Consider the following 21,928-nt stretch of genomic DNA (forward strand, 5'->3'; position numbering starts at 1 on the left):
TAACAGTATCAAAATCTTTCTTCTAGATACAAAACTAATTTACATTTGCATTTTTATGCCATGTAAAATGATGAACAGTGATGAAAGACGCATTTTTAAAACAATATTTGTAAATTAAAGGAAGTGTCAAGACTTCAATAAAAAAAAAGTATGGAATATGGTGTTGTACTGGTAATTAAAAAAGCACTGAGTAGGAAACTACCAAACCTGAGCACTTCAGAGCTGTCAGGCACTCTGTAAACACCTGTAAACATTCACACATCACCCCAGACATTGGGAGCTGCCTCTATTTCAGAGAGAAAGGGAAAGAACAAGGTGAGGTGAGTGGTCAAGTCAGTGTTCCATTTCAGAAGCTCCTGACCCTCTTTTTACTCTCAAACCATAGTCCTTTTTTTGGGTAGTGGGAGTAGGAAGAGGCAAAGAGGAGCAGGGTATAAGTTTCCCATTATTTCTCTTTTGAGGATCCCAATTTTCACAATGTCTGTCCTGACTGAGAGAGTTCAGTTCCAACTTTTGCTTCAATTTCTTTCTAGCTTCTCTTCACACCTGCTATCAGCTCTTTTCCAGCTGCAGACTTTGAAAAAAGGCTCTGTGTAGAAAGCAACGTTGGAAATAAAAGCTTACTGAATATAAACTTTACCTAAGTCTTACCTCCACTTTTCAGAGTGTGTCCTGGTTTTGTTAAAAAACAAGTTTCTCTTTTAGTGAATTTGCCTGTCAGCTACAGCCTTCATATTAGCTGCATTTTCCTGGAGAACCAGATACATGTTTTGGTAAACCTAGCAATGGAATGCAAAGTTATTGATAAGCATGGATGGACATCTCACGAGAGGGGCAACAAGAAACAGGTGACCAAGAAACTGACCAACTGTGTATAACATTCAATTCACATGGATACTTTATATAAAGTGGGAGATCACAAGGATCTCATCCATTTTGCTTATGGCTGACATTAGGAGAGGACCTTGCTAGTCGTCCCTGTGAACTGAGGCCTAGTGAGAGACTGAATCCAGCTCCAGTTGGCTGCAGAGTCCAATCCAGGACGTCAGGTGCCAGCTCTGCAGTTGCTGAGACTTTCAAGATTGGTTTTGTATATTTTGCGTTATTTTCTCTATTCCTATTAGTAGCGTTAGTAAAACATTTTTAATTTTTCCAACTCTCTTCTCTTTATTCTTCTTTCCCTCCCGATCGCCTGTCCTTAGTGGGAAGGGGGGAGAGGGAAGGACTGAGGGGGGAAGTGGGGGAGAGGAGGTTAACAATACATCTGCCAGGATTTTATTGTCACCCCGCAATCAAAACCCTCGACAGAGTGTAAAATTGTCACAGCAACGAAGTGCCATTCACAGCTGGGATCTTTCCACTGTTTTCACCCGTTTATAGGTAATTAGAAAAAGGGTCAGATAGAAAAAGTCTTACACAATTGGGCAGCCTGTAACAGTGAGTGAGGTGGTGTGTGTGATGTCAAAGGAAATTACAGTTTAGAAGAATAAGACAAAAGCTGACAAGAAAACAAAAAATGTAAACTGTTTTATATTTAACATTAGTAATAATTATTTCACAGTCTAAAATGAATGCAACTGTAAAAAAAATGCCCTACCCATTGCTACCTACCTAGTAGGAATCATATTAATACTAGAGAGAAAATAATTCAAGTTTTTGCATCCAGGACAAATCTAGTAAGCCACTCTGGTCTACACAAATAAAAAGGAATATTATAATGCTATTAAATACAAATCCTACCTTCCAAAAAAGAAAATTCATGCTTTAAAAATCTTTGCACTTCTATTATTAAATAGCTGTTTGTACAGTGCATATAAAAAGACTGTTCAGGTTATCACTTCCATAAAAACTGAGTATATCATAGTACTATAACTAAAAACTTGCATCAAGTAAGTTACTTGATGTACCTTATATATAAAAGAGGGCATTTTTAAAAGTAGTGTTCATATGTCATGGCAATGTGTCAAGTTCCTTTAACTCTGGCTATGAATGTTCGTTTGAGACCTCATAGAGTTCTTTAAGCTTGTCAAACTTTGACCCCCACTCTTGGAGGCAATCATAATTTAGATCTTCATCGCCACAAACGGAGTCTAAGGAACTAAGACTCCCCGCTAGAGAACACTGCCCTTCTAAGCAGTAAAAATGCATAGTGTCAGCTGGAAGACTCTGTAGATCATTGTCCGCCTCCCAGATGATTTGAGAAATATATTCCTTGAAGTCTGGAACACTGGTAACAGCAGATGTTGATTGTTTCTCATGTGCATGTTTTGGGAGTGAGTCTCTTTTTGGGCCAGTGGGTGTCCTGGAGTGCAGAGCAGCTGCCCTCAAGGAGAAGTGGGGAATGGTATGGAGAGGTTTCTTCAGTTCATCTATATCATAAGCATTCTGGAGAAAAAAGAAAAACAAAAAAGAAAAAAGAAGAGAATGTAAATAGCAGAGAGAAACAACACAAAAGGAAACAGGTTCCAAAAAATATTGTAAAACTCAGTGCAACACAAAACCGGATTCTGTGAGTTTTCAACAAACTGAAGAAAAGAGAGGGCCTAGTTCAGAGGGCTAAGTCAGGTAACACCAGGTCCCTTTGAGTAATGATAGTCTTGAGCTAAAGCAAGAATGCTGTGTCCAGAGGTGCCCTTTCAAAGGTGGGCACAGATGACCAGTGTCATGAAATGTACAGGCTGGGTTGAAGCAGAAGGCTCCTCCTCAAGACTACTTAAGGTAAAAAAAAAAAAAAAAGCCAATTGGATAAGGACAATACGTTAAAGAAAAGGTCTGGGAAGGGAAAGTGAAGAAAGGTTGGATTTGCAAAGATTGGACTGAAACTGCATCATACCTGGTCATGTTCTCCACCTCCTTCTTCATTATAATTGAAGACATTTTCTCTAACATCCTCCCAGCTTTCACGCTCTTCAGGAATGTGGTAAATTCCTCCTTTCCGAAACCCTGAACTTCCCCACTGACTCCACACCGTGTAGGAGACCAAGAGTGCTAGAAGAAATAGAGACACGTATTTGTTTTACGACAAATGACAAAGTACAACGCATGATCAATAAGTAGTTATATGACTCCTGAGATATCAAATCAACTCTTAATTTGACAACCAAATTCCCAGGTAAGAAATGCATAATTGTTAATATGTAAACAACTTATATTCAGGAATGTAAAGAATAATGTATGTATATTACATTCTAAACTTCATTAAAAGGGTATTTTACTTACCTAAAGGAATCCATTTAAATAGAAGGCATTTTGGCCAATCTCTGGCCTTTCACCAATCCTGAGTAAATAAGATACCCAAAGTAAGTAAAACACTATTTTAATGAAGGTTACAAGTGTAATATAATCATGGAGCCTTTACTATTCTGAGATGTGTATGCGGTTTTTCTTCATCAATATGAGAAACAGTTTTGTGGTGTTATTAACTTTTCAGCCAAAGTGCACCTGAAGCTGGACACACTGTGACCATCTCTTTCTGCCCCACACTTAATGAGGCTTGCCCATTAGTATCATAAATGTTCTAGAGAAAGACTTCTGCCTTTCTAAGATGTGAATAGCATGTACTAGTTGTAGGTCCTACCTATTACACATGTAAGGGCTCAGGGCACGTGGGAGTTTCAGATGGTGTGGCTGCACACAGATTTGTACACTTAAACTCTTATTTAAGGACTGAAAATAAGTTATTCTGAAAGAGAGGTCCTAAATTTGCTTGAACTGTCTTCAAAGCAAGTAAATGGTAACTATGTGCTAATGCCTGTCTTTCAGCAACCTCAAATCAACTCTCTACTGGTGATCTCCAGAAAAAGTGAAACACAGATCACAACATCCAAGGGTAAGGCAGACTTGATTCAATGGAGCAAGGTACAGGATTAAAAAGAAAGACAAAAAGTTTGCTATCCTACCTAGGAAGACAAGGAGACACATGCTGATTGCCAGAATAGAGCCAGAGCTGAGTCCAACAGGTCTTCCAGCTTTCACCTGGCTGATTTCACACCATCTTCCCTTGTAACCCTCAGGGCACTGGCAGATTGTCTTGTCTTGGGACTGAGCCACACAGGTACCCCCATTCCTACAGGTCCAGTGTCCACAAGGTGATGAGGTACAGTGTCTGAGCCCTGTAAGGTTGTCCGTCACTTCTACTTTCCCAGCTGGACACCTGAATAACAAAAGCAGAAGATACCTTTTAGGCACACAAAGCACCTGGACTTGTATGTCGTTTTGTGCCATTTGTTACTACGTCCTTAAAGCCAATAATTGAAGTATTTACAAACAAACCACAACTTCACCTTGAGAGTATGAAACAGATGTAAACTCTAACACAGTGAACTGGTAAGCTTATGAAAACATGGAACATACATTCTGCTTTCCCTATCCAGAAGATAAGCAGAAGGGTTTCACTCCTTCCTTAAGAAAGGCATCCATCAGCTTCTGAACAGAGTAACCCTTTTCTTACAGACTGTTCAAAACCTCTAGAAGGAAATGGACAGCTGAGATCAATGTGGTTAGCAAGAGCTTAGTATAAACTTTGTAATGCTCATTTTGGCCTTTGGGAAACAGACCACACTGACCTCCTTGGAATGACCCATCTTGTCTTTTAGGACTTTAATCTGCAGAGAAAGTGATTTCTCCTGACATGTAATTGGAGAGGCCATGGAGGAATGCTGTGAGGGGCGCAGACCTGCTTTCTGCAAACCAAAGAAACACTAGAGAATAAATGGAAGAGCCTTCATACTGTTCTGAAGAAGCAAGTGTCCCAAGGCACTTAGGACTTACGACTCTCTCACAGCTCTTTCAGCAATGAATCACCAGGCCATTAGAAGATCAAATTTTGGCTGAATTGAAGGAATTCAAGTGGCATATACTCACAGTCCTGTGTTTAACTGCATTTCTGTTTGTTTGTTTCCGTGTGCTTGTTTTTTGTTTTTGTTTGTTTCTTTTTAGCAGAGATAGCACATTTTGATTTGCATATTTTAATATATTTTTGAAAAATTTCTGTAAAGAGTGTATCTTCTCCAAGGAACTAACTGCATAGGATACCAGCTGATGGGCTTTGGTTCTGGCCCTGGGCAGCTGATTTTAGAATCCAGTTTTGTGACAGTCTAATTTTGAAAGTCTCATTGTTTCATTCAAAGTATGGTTAATTTCACCTTCTTTACAGAAAATACATGTGCATATACATATAGTATATATGCAATATATATATTTTTACAGATATATACACATAATATAAATATACTATATCAAAATATATAGAATTTTCGTACAGAGGAGCAGAGACGAAAGTTTTTGCAATTCACCTTTTATGAAAGGGAATTTCATTTCCTCACTGGCCTGTGATCTTTTCACCATGGGAAAAAATAGTGGGGTAAATAGGATCCATATCTGACTTGCAGGAAAAGCCAAGTTTGGCCCACGCTGGGAGATGAGATGGAGAGCAGTATTTGCCATTGGGATGGCGCTCTCCGGCCAGCAGCACGGGGATTTTCAGTGTTAGAAGCAAGCTGCCTGGGAGAGAAAAGAACTTCCCAACCACCCCTGAGTGAAAACAGAAGCTTAAGGTACCGGCATTCGTATTTTCTCCACAGATCAACACAAAGAAAAGGGCTGTAACAGGGCTGGCTGCTGCAGGCACTGGAATGGCATCCCATCGTGACACCTTGCCGCCTCAGAATTAAGCCAAACTCCGTGCTTTTGCCTTCCACGAGAAGCGGCAGACCATTCAGCTGGACATCACGCATACAACCTGCATCAAAGCAAGGGAATATACAGAGAAATACCCTAAGTTAGCAACTTTCCCACCTCAAGCCTTGCTCCCAACACATATACAGGAGACCCTAGAGCGTTGTAGAAAACTTAAAACATTTTTTAAAAAGATCCTCATAGTGCTTATCGGTTTTGTTTTAGAAGAAGAGCTACAGGACATGTGCCTATGTGCCCTGGCCAACATACAGATCGACAATACTCCTCCAGGACAGCTTGGTTGTACCAATGCAATGATTTAGCATAATTGTGCTATGAACCAGAACAGCTTCACTACATTAATCTACATTTAAAATGTAATCCTAAATGAGAGGCTGAATGAGAAGCAATGGAATGGAAAAACTCTCTTCTGTTGAGCCACAATCTTCAGTTTCAGGATCCCACCCCAGGAAATGGAGAGTGCACCACGAACTGCCTCACAAATCCTTCTCCTCCTACCAGGAGGTGTTGTGTCTGTTCCTGAAACCCTTCAAAGGCAAAAAGGGAGTGAAGATCACAGCATGAGTTCCCTGATTGGGGCCTCTGGCACGGGGAAAAAAAAAATCTGAAGTGCTATTTTTAAATATCTACAGGAAACCTCACATCTTCACTAGGACTAGATACAATGGCAAATAGAGAGCTGAACATTGGCTCTGAATTCCCTAGTAGAGGAGGTGGGATTTCATGGGCAGTCTCCATGGGAATTCTTACCTGGGTTTTAAACTCTACAATACACTCAAAAATGCCACTTCTGGGCTATCATTCCCCGCTTTTAGGAACCCCTCATATCACTTACCTTGGAAATCGCCCTCTGAATGATTGGGAAGGCGGTTTCCGAGCACGATGCTTGCCCAGTCCATTTCAAACCATCTATTTGTACCCAAGACAGAGGTCACTTCTTGATCACCTCCACCACTGTTAACACGCAGGGTAAATTCATTGTTGTAGCGCTCCATGGTCAGAAGAACCCACTGGCCGTTGTTTATTCGTAATGTACTCATTGTCAAAGAGTGATTTTTGTCCCCCAAGCTGAAGTTAACACTAAAGAAACCCTCAGTCACCTAGAGGAAGACGATAAAGACCTTTAATAACAGAAATGCACTTTTAAATGTTCTTACATAGTCTTGCCTCAAGAAATGGATGCAAGTTTTAAAATGAAAGTGTCACTCTTGTTTTTAAGTGCTTTATTCCCAGATAAAAATTACCACAAGAAAACTACAGGTCCAGGAATTATCAACTCTTTTCTTTACAGGCTGCTCTTTTAACTCAGATGAACCTTTTTATCAGTTTCCTTATTGATGTCTACCTCTAAGTCTTCCCACCTGTCCCTCATGTTAAAATTGGAATAATTAGCCTCTATCTAGCTAGTATAATCCAAACAGCTTTTTTCAACAACAAAAATGTAGAGACAAGTTTTATAGCCAGAGACAGATAAAAGCAAAGGGGAAAGGCAGGCATGACAAAAATTCTTCCCCATTCATGTGTATCACATGCACTTATCTGTACTTTTTGCAGAGAAACTACTAGAATCTATGTTATGATAAGGTAATACTGAGAAAGATAACACAAATGAGAGTAGTTACCCTCATGTGTAGAATGCTTGCTTTTTATTACTTTAAAGAATAGGCGTCCTTAATTGAAAACTGTAGCCTTTTCTCTTACTGAGGTATTCTGTGACGAATTAAGAGCACTGAAACAGAATGGTTTTGTGCGGCTCACCTCCAGTCGGATGTACCCATTCCCATCTGCTGAGGCCAAGCTGAGCAGGGTGCTGTGGGAGATGCGGGTTCGCACCATCAGCTGGATCCGAGTGCTGTGACTGCCGAGGATGCTTCTCGGCTCATAATGGATCCAACTGTCCCTTCCAAAAGCCCATTCTGGAAGAACTAAGCAAAACACAAAAAAAATCAAAGTGCAAATCTCATAAAAAACTGCTCACTCAGATCTCTACTGCTTGAGAATTAACCAGTTCTGAATGTCAGCATTTTACTTCTTAAGAAGCTTTCACAATGCAATAAAGCATCATGGAAAGCACGCCCCCACTGCTAAGGGAATTAAGAGACAAAGAACAAATCAAGGATACAAAATTTAGGCAGGAAAGGGACAATTAGATAATGTCTCTAACATTATGCATGTCACAAGGTATATGTTCTACCCAGTCACTCCTACACTGAGCCAAATAGCTCCTTTTTTTTCCAAAGATCTGAAACATTATTTCCAATAAAGTAATTGGTACCGATCTGAAGACAAAAAAAAAAAAAAAAGAAGATAATCTAATGTTTCTTTCAGTAGCTTAGTCCTGTGGTTAGTAAACCTCACTCTTAGAAAATACACACTTTATTTCCTGTTTCAGTCGGCAGGAGAGAAAGCCTTGGAGCAGGCACAGAGTCAAAAGTCATAATATGTAATATATTTTTTAATTACAAGGAGAGATTAAATCAGTGTTTATTATCTTGACTAGGGAAAATGCACTGAAATTAATTCTTTAACCAGCAGCCTGTGGAATCCATCTGAGAGTCATCCAGCAGAGACCTGCGCTGCACTTTTGTGGGAATCAAAGCCCATTAAACCTCCCAGACTCTGGTGTTTTTATGCAGCAAGCACCCATTTCAGTCTCACTACCTGACAGCAATCCTAGTTCTGCTTGTTCTGGGCACAGCTTAGTTGAAAAGATGAAGTTTCTTTTTACCAAATAAAGACATAGTTCAAGTTAGTAACTGGGTAGGAGTAATGTTGGGTCACCAACAGCTAATCTGAGGTCAGTATCATGCAAGTAGAAATCCAGAAAGGGCCAAACTGATGCTGGGGCACTTCATCCAGTTCCCAGGGCATAGAATAGGTTGGGTTGGAAAGGATCTTCAAAGGTCATCTAGTCCAACCCCACTGCAATGAGCAGGAACATCTTCAACTAGATCAGGGTGCTCAGAGCCCCATCCAACCTGACCTTGAATGTCTCCAGGTATGGGGCATCTGCCGCATCTCTGGGCAACCTGGGCCAGTGTTTTACCATTCTCATTGTAAAAAATTTCTTCCTCATATCTAGTCTGTTTGTCCTGTTGCAACAGGTTCTGCTAAAAAGTCTGTCCCCATCTTTCTTATAGGCCCCTTTTAAGTGCAGAAAGGCCACAATAAGGTTTCCCTGAAGCCTTCTGTTCTCCAGGCTGAACAATCCCAACTCTCTCAGCCTGTCCTCATAGGAGAGCTGTTCCAGCACTCTGATGATATTTGTGGCCTCCTCTGGACCCTCTCCAACAGGTCTGTGTCTTTCCTGTACTGAGGGCTCCAGAGCTGCATGCAGAACTCCAGGTGGGATCTGACCAGAGCAGAGGGGCAGAATCACCTCCCTCGAACTGCTGGTCACGCTCCTTTTGATGCAGCCCAGGATGCAGTTGGCTTTCTGGGCTGCAAGCGCACATTGCCGGCTCATGTCCAATCTTTCATCCACCAGTCCCCCCTGAGTCCTTCTTGGCTGGACTGCTCTCAATTCCTCATCCTCCAGCCTGTATTAATACTGGGGGTTGCCCTGACCCAGGTGCAGGACCTTGCACTTGGCCTTGCTGAACCTCATGAGGTTCACATGGGCCCACTTCTTGAGCTTGTCCAGGTCCCTCTGGATGGCATCCTGTCCCTCTGGTATGTTAACTCCACCACTCAGCTTGATATATCAAATTATCAAGAGATTTAATTTCCATGTTCTCTTTTCCTCTCACTATTTCTCCTCTCTCTTTTCTTTCTTAAAGCATATTTTCTTTGCTCCTCTAACATATTCCCCTCATATTATTCTTCCTAGCTCACTGTTCTCTCTCATTTGCTACCTTTGCAGCTACAGGGTCTAGCTGATGAGTAGGGGTGGATTTTCTTGGGACACTACAGTGACTCCTGTCCCCTGCTGTCTGCTCCTTTGCTGCAAGTATGGCTCAGCCATTCATAGAGCATCAGCTAAACACCAGCATTTGGCAGCCCAGTATATTAGAAGAAGCTGGAACCAATTGAAGTTTTACAGTTACATCAGGATATGACTAATGGATTTCAAGTAATTACTTTCTGAGCACTTGGTTTGTCCCACAGTGGTGAGGGGTGGGAGCCAATACAGCAGCTGGGCTTGTGAACCAGCATCCCAAGAAAATGCAAAACAGAATAAGATATAAATCTAGACCAGTACCAGTATCATCTGTCTGCAAAACATTAATACAAATAACTGAACTGTATGAACCATTTCCGTGGTCATTATAAACACTTTAAACAGTGAAGGCTCCAGGCCTAGAGCATGCCAGTTACAATTCCAGTCCTCACCCCACTGGACAGACATAGCTTCTTCTGAGTAAAATGCTGTCACATTTTTTAAGCTTTGTGTGGTGGATGGAGAAAGGGAGAGGAGGTCTGGCTGCCTGCATAGAGTATTATTGTTCTCTATACAAGAAGGAAAAGTGAGCACATTGAGCTGAAAGGGTACGTGTAATACACCACCAGTCCTGTCTGTTAACCACAACACACTGATTCAATGCCAGCTTGCATGTGCTCCTTCCCAGCTTCTTGCTGCTGCTCATCCTCACCTGTAGCTCATCCACACCAAATTATCTTCCAACACTACATGAAGCCCTCCAAGTTATGGGGCACTGGTGCTTATTACAAACTGTTATGATTAACCCTATTGACCTAGAGGGAGAAGGCAGACACAGGGCAGGTGAAGCCCCAGTAAACACCTGTAACTCACTTCTGATTTCTGCTTCAGAGTGATGGCTGCTGAAAGTATTAAGATAGGGAAGACAGAGCCAACTTTGAGTGTGTGTCCTCTGTCCCCTGAACATGGCTGTGGTCTAATAGGAGTTAAATAATTTATTTCCTTTTTTTTTTCACTTTCTTACAACATCTCTGATGTTTTCATTATCACCTTTGGATGCTTTTGTTCTCTGATACATACTTCATGCTGCTTTTGTGCAGGATAGCACATTTCCTGGAGCCAGCCTCATATCATGTCCTCACATGAACTCACTGCTGTGGCCTATGGGCATTGCACAACCTTCAATTCATTCCAGCGACAAAGGCAAATGCTCATTTTATAGAAAGAAAACTGGACCTGAGGACATGAGGGTTGTGTCCCCAGGTTTTGCAGAGAGAACATACCAAGCTGGCAACCTAATCACTCTCACAACTACTGCAAGGTGGACAAATAGCACCCTGTTCATTAAACTACATGTTGTGATCACTATGATCAGAGGAAGAAAGCGTAAAGCAGAATCTTTCATCTTTCACCACTGTGAAATAGGAAGCTGTGATGAAAAGGACCAAGCAACCCATCTGACCACTCGCCTCCCCTGTAAAGTAAAGCAGGTCTCAACAAGACCCTCATCTGTGACATTATTCAACAAGAGTTAGAAAGATCTTTACGTTGCTGCTGATCTAAATAATTCCCAGAGTATAGCACAGCCCTATTAGCCTACTCAGTTCAATGTTGTGGCAAATTTAAAGCAATATGCTTGATGCTGTTCCCACAGATCCTCACCATCAATTTCTCCCCAGTACCTTTTTCACAAGCAGGTCCAGCATATCCTGGGGAACAGTCACAGTGAAAGAAATCCCAGCCACCAACACACTTGCCATGGATGCCACAGGAGGCCATCCCACCCCTCTGACACATCTCATCCGTAAGGACGCAGCCGGGAGCACTGTTCAAGAACTCTGCCGGGTGCTCTAAATCATAGACCTGGAAAAGGACAAAGAGAATCAACACATCAGGTGGGTACAGTTAACAGCAGCAAATTAAAGACTGGTCTTAGTAGCCCTACCTTACTGTCAACAACAACATTGCGGATGCAGCCAACAAAACCTCTGAAGCGCCTTTGTGAATGGTGGTAAGGGAAAGTTGTCTTAACTCCACCCAGCTGCAGGGGCCAGTGGCCACTGAAGAGCCTGCCCATGCTGAAGGGAAGGGAGGGAGAGAGAAAATTGGCAACTTGGTTCATTTTTTCCCCCCTTTTTCCTTAACTCTTGAGTAATTATATTTCCAGTTCTTGGGGTTTTTTGTCTGTTTGTTTGTTTTTTACCTTTGAGATCCTGCAGTCTCTCCAGAGGCTTCACAGGCAGATAGATCCACTTGGGAGATCTTCTTAATGACACTGTCATTGCCTCTAACTGAGACATTTATGCAGTGGTCAAGAATCAGCTTCACTTTCTAGAGAAAGGCATTATTTAAAACAATTGCGTCCAGAGACATTGCATACATTTAAGCTACACATTTTCTTTCACTTAGCAGAAGAGGGAATAGTAACTAGCAATTACATTACAGGAAACTTTATTAAAATAATAAAACACTTCCACATAATCTGGAAGGTTATTGTACACGGTTTGTAACTAAGGAGCTACACAAAAGATCTGACTCTACCATGACTATGCCAAGTCACTGACACGGTAGAGGGAAGATGGGATTTTCTTGGAGTTCTCTGCCAAATCAGAACCCAAAGAGACAATCTAGCAAAGGAGACAGTCTGCCAGGCTCTCCATCCCAGATCCTGATATGCCCCCCAGCTTGTCTTATTGGGGGAGCGGAAAGGGGAGCCTAGCAGATGCCTTCACCAGTGCTATATCAGCAAGGTATTCCTGCTACACAAAAGCATATCTATCTCCTTTGTGCTGCAAGTCTATACTCACTTGGTGGGGCAGGATTTCCTGCTCAGAGAAATTAAGGATATTTTACTCCATCAGTCCAGGAAGCATTTAGCCCCTGTGTTATCACAGCTGTGTAGCCTAAGCAATAGAGAGGATCATAAAACACAGAAGATAGCAGGGCCAGTTTCAAAATAGGGTTGGACTTCTCCAGGCCTTTTTCTGCTTCACTGCTTCAAGACTAAGGGGACACCTGAGCTGACAAATTTCAATTCCTGCTGTTGCAGAGATAGTGAAAGACTGATTGATAAAAGAGCTTTGCAGAAGAGAGAATGGATTTGGAAGGGATAACTAGGTACCCAAAATAGTGCTTCCACAAGACTGTCTATATTTACACTTGCCTTTCCATCATTCATAATTTTAATATTGTGCCAGCGGCGATCTGCAACATTAACTTTTTGTGACAGCTGCAGGAAAAGCTCACCAGACCTGTGGCTCACAGTCAGCGATGGGACACCACCGGAGAGCTCTGCAAAGAAAAGTCTATTACACTTGATACCCATGAACCATGTTCCCACACAAACCCAGTTGAAATGACTGTTACAGTTGGATTTTACTTGGAGGAGTTCTTTAGCTAGCTCAAAAAAATCCAGGGGCATGCTGGCAAATTGTTCTGCATTCTCCTTATTCTCCAAAATAGACTTTTTGAACTTTTTACAAAAAAACTGTCAACTAGTACTTTCAACAGGTAGAATCTTACAAATACAAAGAATAAATACTCGTTAAGGTGCTCACCTAATGCTAAGAAATCTTCCCGTTCTCCAGGCTGCCCTCGTGCCACTGGCCCGTGGTACAGCAGAAGGCCATCAGCGACTTCAGTGATAAACTCTAAGGAGATGCGGCTCTCAAAGCAGGGCTTAAGAGGAGGGAACCAGGCATAACCGTGGCCTCTAAAGCTGCGTTTTGTCTGCTGGCAGTCTGGTCCATGGAAATTTGCAGAACATTTGCATCTATTAAAAACAAAAAATCCACCACCACCACCAACAACAGAAAAACGGCAAAAATCCACCATCCAAGCATAAGTCATGAAGGGCTCTACCCACAGCAGGACTCTTCACTTTAAACACAGGGGCCCATGTTAACTGGCCCAAGCACTAACAAAACTCTTGTCACAATATGTTCCCTATTGACTTGTTTGTACAAACATAATTTAGCTTTAGTTTTAAATCATATTATGTCTATGAAAGAATAATTTTGTGAACAAATGACAGAGACGTAATATACAAAGCACCTGAAAACCTCTAATCTCTTCAGAAAAAAAAAGAAACCTACTTTGCACTAGGCTTAGTTATCAGCTTATTTAAAGACTTTATAGCATTGTCAAGGAAAGTAAAGAAAGGGTGTGGGAAGGTAATATCACCCACAAAAAGTGAGAAAGGGAATGACAGTCACAGGTCTTAATAACTTCACTCTTATTGCAAGCTACTTACTGGTTTGTTTCTTTTAAACTAGCAAAAATAGATGCTTGGAGTTCTTTCCTTAATACTCTGGGGATTCTATAGAAAAGATTAATCACAGCATGACAATATCAAAAGCTTTAAGGGGGAAACCAGAAGGGCAACAGAAAGGGACAGGAGGACAGGGAGGGAGACAAACTGGCTTCCTATTTCTTAGTTTCTACTTCCCATGGGTTGCTTGTACCTAATGAGAGCAGAACAACAGGGGTGGGATGTAGAAAAAGATCACTCACAAAACCACTGAAAACGGAGCAGAAGTCTCAGAGTTGAGAACATGACAGAGCACTATCAAGGGGTTTCTGGGCAGTGAAATTTCCATGGTTCATTACCTCTGAGCAGCAGTGTCAGGCTCAGATCTTTACCATGACCACGGCTTCTGCATCTTCAGTCTGAGTCCTGTCACCCCTGTCAAGGGTTCTCAGAAGAGGCTGGCTAGTTGTTTCTGCTTTCCTACATTGGGATGACCATTTTTAAGCAAACATGCTTAAGGCTTGCTTCTGGAAGGGGACTAGGCTCATTTGGAGCTGGTGTAGTCCCACTATTTTTTTGATCTTCATACTACTTTGCCTTTGAGATGTCATTTTTTGAGAAAACATGAAGCAAGGAATGTGGGGAAGAGGTTATTAAGTGACAAAAATGACATGATTTGTGTGTTTAACAACAATAAGGTAGGCTGCACAAAACAAGAACATTCTGCAGGATAACATTAAAGGAACCAGTGCAGTCTGCAAACTTTCCAAGGTTTTACTGGAGACTATGATGAACCTAAATACCTACCTGAAAACAGATGTTTGTTTGCAAGACCTGTACATGAATTATAACAAAACTCAGATCTGCCACAGTGAGAAGACATGTAATGACACCTCCCCAAGCATCCATTCCCCCCTCCTTACAGACTGAGCTAAAAGCATTTTGCTTGCACACCAGACAAAGCTTTACCTACCTGTAGCCCAAATCAGTATCCACACACGTGCCACCATTGAGACAAGGATTTGTCTGGTATGAGGAGCAGGAGAGATGAGGATTCTCCCGAGCTGCACAGCCACACAGGGCCTGACTCAGGACTGTCACAGACACCAGTGAAACACTTCCAGCTGTGGTTATTGTTGGCATATGATTCTGCTCATGCTTGCTGATGCATCCACTGCTGTGAGTGCAGTTTGCAGTCACGCATTCATCAATGCCAATCTGGGTGATATTTATATCCAAGATGTTTTCCAGCTGTGGAGAACAATTAGTTGCATTCATCTGCCTTTCTCACTGAGAGGAAGCTCACAACGACAGCCATGAAATGATCAAGTCTTATTTATTCTCAAAACTGTGTGACTTCCTTCTAACACCTACCTCACTCCATCCAGCCAAAGGCAGTTCAGCCTGGTATCTATCTATTAAAGCCAAAGCCTTGGTAAAAATCAATTATAGGATGACTAGGCACTTATAGGACAAAAATATCATATTCATCATAAGCTGAGTGGATAAATTTGAATCACTGATGGTTCTGATGGATTATTTACATAGCATCTGAGCTGTATTTTTAATGTAGACTTCTGTCTTAAAAATACTGGGAAGGGTGGAGAGGCATTGAGCAATGAAGAAATACATTTTTGGGCAAGAGTGATTTGGTACTGCAGCACTGATTCTAAACATAACTTATTTCAGCCACCGAGTACCAACAGACACATTTCCAACAGACTGAGTTGTAACTTTTTTTGCAAGAGGCACAGAAACTTTACTAAATTGTCAATTCACATTTCCAACCTGGTTTTCCACCAGAGAGTGGTTATTTTAGTGCCTCGCCCTCTTAACTCAGAAAGATGGAAGTTTTGACTGGTTTTGAGTTTCAGCTACAGAACATTTCTGTGTAGTAGACTATAAATTGAAACATTAAGACACTATATAGAAATGCAACTCCCAAACACATCCTTTATACAGAGTTTTACAGTTTTTAATAGGAAAAACATGTTTCTATTCCTAAAAGCTATTTGTGTTTGAATGACTTAATATGTATTTATGGGCTGGCTTTTAAAACATGCATATTTGAAACTTTTAGTGTAAGTGCTAAAGGACTGTTTGACTTCACTGATTAAAACTATCCATTTTTCTCACACATTACTCCCTTAGTAATTCTAAGTATACACATTCACTAGGCAATGGATATTATCTGAACAGACACAATGAGAAGATGCTGTGGTTTCATATGTAGTACAGATACTTACCCACCCTCTGGAGGCTGCTACATTGCCATTAAGTTTTTCTGCTTTATAATAGGGTGGACCATAAACTGCAAACCAAACATCAGTTCCTTGGGTTTGACTTGGGCTATTTAACACACTGAAAATGTGAACATTTTCCAGTTGGACTGATATAATTTGTGAAAGCAGCTTCTTCAACTGGTAGTATTTACTCTGTTTTTCAGAGGTTTGGGATATGAACTCCTCTGGAGTGATACCTGTAATACAAGTTAAAAACTTGACAAATACATATCTTGCAACTGTTGTAGCAATAAAAGAGAGGAGCACCACAAAATAAATATTAAGACTGCAGAAAATGAACTCATCTGTAAATTCAGGAGTATTTTCATTTTTAGGCTCTGAAATTTTCCATGCTGGCTGCTGCTTAGGATTTGTGTTCTGAAGCTTTCTGCCTCTAAATATATATATATATATTTTTTTTTTTTAAATTCTTTTAAATCAGAAACATGTTTAAGATTTTACTTTTCTACAAAGAATGAAATGACGTGATGAATTTCAGGCAGACACTAGTTCATTTTTTTTCTTAAATATAAATCAGTCTTTTGTTAAAAAGTTGGTACAGAAAACTTTTGTCTTTGTTTTCTGCATCAGATAAGCATTTCTTGCTATGTTTTTTCTCCATAGCTACACCTCTACATGCAGTGTTAGAGGACCATGCAAACAAAGATGCATTTTCAAACCCTTACCTAGAAAACTAGTATCATCCTTTGTCTAAGAGAATTCTAAGTAACACAGCAGTAACATTAAAGAGGTAGATTTCAGTGTTATGATGCTAAGGTACTTCATCCCATTGCTTACCTTTTATTCGTATAGAACCAGCATTATGGAGGGCATCATCTTTGATTTCCTTCACTATAACCTTTATGGTTGAGACAACGTCTGGCCAGACTCCATCAATGACTCTAACTTTTATGTTGTATGTTCCTGGTGGGGTTCCTTCTTTCATAGTCAGCAAACCTGAGGTATCATTAAGGATAAAGTACCTGTAATAAGATTTAAGCCAAGGAACAAACTATGAGAAGTTCAAAAGCTAAGTAGTGATTATCATCACTGATGGTTTTTATGATCCACTTTATTTTGGAAAAGTTATCAAAGAGAGCAGATATGCTCCCTCATGAAGGGACAGGGCAGAACAGAACTTTTTTACATTGTCTTCTGTTGGCATCTAATGACTCTTCACCAGTATATCAAGGCTTCTTCCTGCTTCTAAGTTATATGAACTGTGTACTAAGACTCAGGCTACTATAGCTATAACTTTGGAAACAGTGCAAACTCCTAGTTGAGAGTGACACCTCTGTCAAAACCTCTGAATAGCACACGTACATCTCAACTCCAGTCACAACCCAGACACTTTGGTGTGAATACATCCAATACAAATAAGGTCTTAAAACCAGTGGTGACACAGAAACACCAGCTCTCCAGGAGCTTGGGTGAAGGATGATGGGAGTTAGTGAGTATTTTTTCTGCGGTGGCTCACTGATACTGATTATGGGTACAACTGTGAACAGGAATTTTGAATGGTATTCTAGCCCATCAGACAATGGGAAGCAGACCCATTTGCTGTGCAGCATTACTTACCAACAAAATGCTTTGGACACTTGTTTTCAAAAAAAGGCAGTTTAAATACTTTTTGTGGTTTTGTGTGTGTGGGCAAGTTTTCCATACATTTCACCCAACTCCCATTTTTTCTCCAAATACCTTGATGTTTTCCCTTCAAATTGGTAGATTTTGCGATCCCAGTCGTCATCATCAGGGGCGCTGACCTGGCCCAGTACAGTCATGGGGAGAATACCTAAACCAACATAGCATGTAAGTGGCACAGTGGGACCTCTCACACATACACTAACAGGTTGGCCATTCAAGTTTTACTGATTTGTCTTAAGTCTAAAACCTCTACAAAAACAGTTGTGATGATTGCCTAGAGAAGACATGCATCAATTTGCAAATACCACATCATGTCCTGCATATTTGCTATGTGGCCACATAGATTCAATTCATCAGGTGGCTGCAATTAAAAGCAGTCAAGAAGGAAAAAAGACAAGCCACCGCTGAGGAAAGATCCAAGAGATATTCAGAAACAACATCAGAATTGCTCATTTTCACTATTTTGGCTGCAATATCCAACAAACTTACAGAGTGGTTTAGACAGGGATTGGGGTCTGGTAGGATAAACAACAAACTGCTGACTGGGCTATAAAGGGCAAAAACCAGTAGCAATTTGGAGGAAATCACAGCAAGATAGAGAGGATGTCCAAAATAGAGTAACCAGGCTTATTTTGAGTAGATGGCGATACTTTGTGGGGAGATGAAAAGCAGCATGTGTTCTGCTGGTTTTGTCTCCTCTCAGCAAGGTTCACAAATTAGGGGTTTTTTTGTTTTTTTCTATAAAAACTATTTCTGAAGCAAAGATCCACAGGTATCTGCATTCATATATATAGTAAGTAAAGAATCAAGGATACACAAAGAAGAGAGAAAAAATGTAGGACTTCACCTGACAACTGAGGGACTACATGCAAAAAGGAGATAAAAGTATACCTCTCCTGCAACTGTGGCAACATTCATTGGATATTTTGCAGGAGACAGTGTACAGGTTGCCCTGATGTTTGACTCGCACATTATATGAATATAACACACACCACGATAGTAGTCTTCTGATTCTGTCTCTCCCTAATATTTTAAATAACCAAAGATCTGAAGACTTGATTTGTCCCTCCCAGAAACTGACAGTACAGATGAGCTTAACCTTTAAAGAGGCAACTAAAAGGGAACTAAAGCTTAATGAAAATATTTGGTACTTAGGCTACAAGCAGAGCTTCTCGGCAAATAGCAGTCAGACTTGGTTTCAACTTTACAATAAGCTGAAATTGAGAGTGGGCACACAACAGGCAGAACAACATTTCAGTACAAATAAATGGTCAACAGCATCTACACAGAAGTGGTTCATAGTGTGCCCACAATAGACAACCTATTTAACATGTGTCAAACCATAGGATACACAGCAGAGTAGAAGAGGAAGGAATGTCCTGAGCCTATGTGTGCAAACGTCTAAAAATCTTCTTACCTGTGTGGTTTATTTTGTTGTTGGGCTTATTATGTGGGGACCCTGGGTCACAAGAGAACTGCTACCTAATTGCCAAAGCGAGAAGGGAAAGGTGGCTTCTCTTGCACTGCCTGCAGCCAACATTCACAGAAAATTCCCCTGTAAGAGCATTTGTCAGCTGAAGGCTGATATGAATGTCTCAGGCAGTTTACACATTAATTCAGCTTAAGTTAATTGTTAATTTTTTTCCCCCTGGAAAGTTAATCCTGCTTGAAAACTGCATCTGAAAACAAGACCATTACTCAAGTTTGACAGAAACATGCATAGAATACCAGCCCTTCTCATTGCTCTTCCTTCAAGGCTGGCTCAGTTTCTTCCACAAATCAAGTGGCCTGGAATTCTGTGCCCCACACACCTACTGCTCTCTGGTGTGGCTTAAGCAAACTTCAGCAGAACCTCTACTAAGATCTTAGCCTATGTGGAACAGGACAGAGTCCTTTTGTGAATCTCGCTGCTGCTCCTTTGATCTTACTGTTACACTTGGAAGCAAGCATCAGGGAGTGATTTACCATCATAGCTGTAAATGAGACATTCCATGTAGCCAGCAGAATGCGGATGGTCATTTTGGTCCCCAATATTCACGGTCAGCGTGTTGGTGGAGCTCATTGGTGGGATCCCACTGTCCGTGATCAGGATGGGCAAGTAGAACACTTTGTGCTCTTCCCTGTCAAAGGTACGCAGTGCTGTGAGCAAAGCACTTCCATTCTGGAAGTCCTGCAAGTTGAAGCTAGTCAGACTATCAAAATCACCAAGAAGGTGAAAGGAGAAAGGTGCGCCATTAGCAGCAGTGTCTCGGTCCTTAGCGTACAGCAACGTAGAGGTCTCGTTCATTTGGACGACGTGTGGAGAAGCTGTGTTTTCCCAGACCACTGGGTTATAATGAGCCTCAAACTCTGGCCCATTGTCATTTATGTCCTGTAGAGACACTAAAACAGTGGCACTGCCAGTCAGAGGGGGCTGTCCCATATCAGTGGCAATGACAATGAGCTGGTACTCTGTCACTGTCTCATGATCCAGCAGTCCTGCAACTACCACCCACCCATCACTAGCCACAGAGAACTGGCCACCTGGGTCAGACTTGTTTAGCAGGTGGAAAGAAAACCTTCCATTCAGACCAGAATCCAAATCAACAGCAGAAACCTGAACAACTTTGGTGCCAACTGGTGCATCTTCCACCAGTGCAGCCACTTCGTAGGACTGGGGGTAGAAGACGGGAGCATGGTCATTGGAGTCCTCCACATAGATTACACAGTGAGTGATGCTGAAGAAATCCATGTCCTCTGCTTTCACAGTCAAATTGAACACCCTCTCATGGGGTTTCTCAAAGTCAATCCGCTTTCGTAGCCGGATAAACCCACAGTTGTTGACTTCATCTGTCTCTATGGAGAACTTGCGGTCGTTGTCCCCATCAAGGATGCTGAACGTCACCATGGCATTTTCTCCCTCATCTCTGTCCACAACAGACACCACTGCCACCTCTGTGTTAATACTTGCATTCTCAGAGACAAACGCCGTATAGATCCTTTGCAGGAAGATTGGGGCATGGTCATTTACATCAGTCACCAAAATAGTGGCAGTGCCTGTCCCAGTTAGCCCTCCTCCATCTCTGGCCTCAACCACTACCAGATACTTGTCCTCCTTCTCCCGATCCAAGGACCCGAGCACTGTATAGATGGTGCCGCTAACAGAGTCGATTGAGAACAAGTTCAGATTAATTTCATTTTGGACATTCTGAATGATACTGTATGTTAGTACAGCATTCGTACCAGCCTTTGGGTCATCGAGGTCCACTGCTGTCATTTCAATGACAGAAGTGTCTGCCGGAGAATCCTCAGCAATGTGGCCCATGAAACAGCCATCGAGCACACAGAGGAAAAGGGGTGCATTGTCATTCACATCCCTCACTTCTATGATCACATCTGCAAAGCCAGTCAGTCCCTCTCCGCTCTCATCCGTTGCAAGAACAAGAAAGCGCCATGTTGATCGCTTCTCACGGTCTAGCCTTTTATTTGCGCTGATCTCACCTGTGTTCTCATTGATGCTGAATTCACTACTGGCCCCCTGTCCGTGCAGTGAATAGTTAATGGCATTTTGATCAGCCGCTTGGTCGGGGTCTGTTGCAGAAACCTGGAACAAGCCACAGCAGGTAAGTGTTTATGTAAAAGAAAAGGGGAAATCACTATTCTTTTATTGATGGCAGTTGTTATTGTGGAGACTAAATAAACAGCATGAATTTTAACAGCAAACATCTGTTGTTTTGAGTGACTCAGGTCAAGTACTCTTTCCATAAAGATCATGCACAGCCTAGAGAAACAAAAAGATCATGTTTAGACAGACCAATATATTCTGCTTCACAGTGTAGAGGAAATAACTACAGGAAGAACCATGTAGAAGTTTTAACAGATCTGCTGAGCAAATGTTTTTTAAGAAACTCTTCAGAGCTGGAATACAAAGGCAAATAAGGGCTGTTCCTCTCTGAGTACACAGAAGGCTGAGAGAGCTGGGTGGCCTTGTATCCCAGCTGACTATCAGCTCAGGCCAGGGAGAACTCCCAGCTCCTGATCCGCACCCAGGGATTGTTTGGGAGATTGCATGTTGGGTCAGCCCAGCAGCACCCATGCCAGGGACTGCTCTCACAACAGAATGAAGATGATTGAGTTCCAAAGTCAAAGAACAACCCTTAGTAATGTTTGTTTGGTAGTATAAATGCAGCCAAAGTG

The 21,928-nt window shown here is 41.6% G+C and overlaps 1 protein-coding gene across 1 annotated transcript in view; it reads right to left on the reverse strand.

Annotated features, from left to right (window-relative positions):
• Positions 1-1,983: 1,983 nt before the first annotated feature.
• The window catches only part of LOC308053257 (neural-cadherin-like), a gene marked incomplete at its 3' end in the record, with an annotated part of 43,923 nt that continues 23,978 nt past the window's right edge, over positions 1,984-21,928 (reverse strand). The window contains exons 17-32 of the mRNA XM_080364114.1: positions 19,718-21,335; positions 17,807-17,900; positions 16,907-17,091; positions 16,073-16,305; positions 14,800-15,077; positions 13,135-13,349; positions 12,741-12,868; positions 11,781-11,908; positions 11,523-11,655; positions 11,260-11,440; positions 7,456-7,622; positions 6,533-6,797; positions 5,560-5,740; positions 3,900-4,153; positions 2,834-2,988; positions 1,984-2,385 (exon numbers count right to left, since the gene is read on the reverse strand). Coding sequence (XP_080220240.1) covers positions 1,984-2,385; positions 2,834-2,988; positions 3,900-4,153; positions 5,560-5,740; positions 6,533-6,797; positions 7,456-7,622; positions 11,260-11,440; positions 11,523-11,655; positions 11,781-11,908; positions 12,741-12,868; positions 13,135-13,349; positions 14,800-15,077; positions 16,073-16,305; positions 16,907-17,091; positions 17,807-17,900; positions 19,718-21,335 — 4,617 coding nt within the window. The remainder of the gene's footprint in view (positions 2,386-2,833; positions 2,989-3,899; positions 4,154-5,559; positions 5,741-6,532; positions 6,798-7,455; positions 7,623-11,259; positions 11,441-11,522; positions 11,656-11,780; positions 11,909-12,740; positions 12,869-13,134; positions 13,350-14,799; positions 15,078-16,072; positions 16,306-16,906; positions 17,092-17,806; positions 17,901-19,717; positions 21,336-21,928) is intronic.

The sequence above is a fragment of the Nesoenas mayeri genome (assembly GCF_963082525.1).
Source record: "Nesoenas mayeri genome assembly, chromosome: 2".
NCBI lineage: Eukaryota > Metazoa > Chordata > Aves > Columbiformes > Columbidae > Nesoenas > Nesoenas mayeri.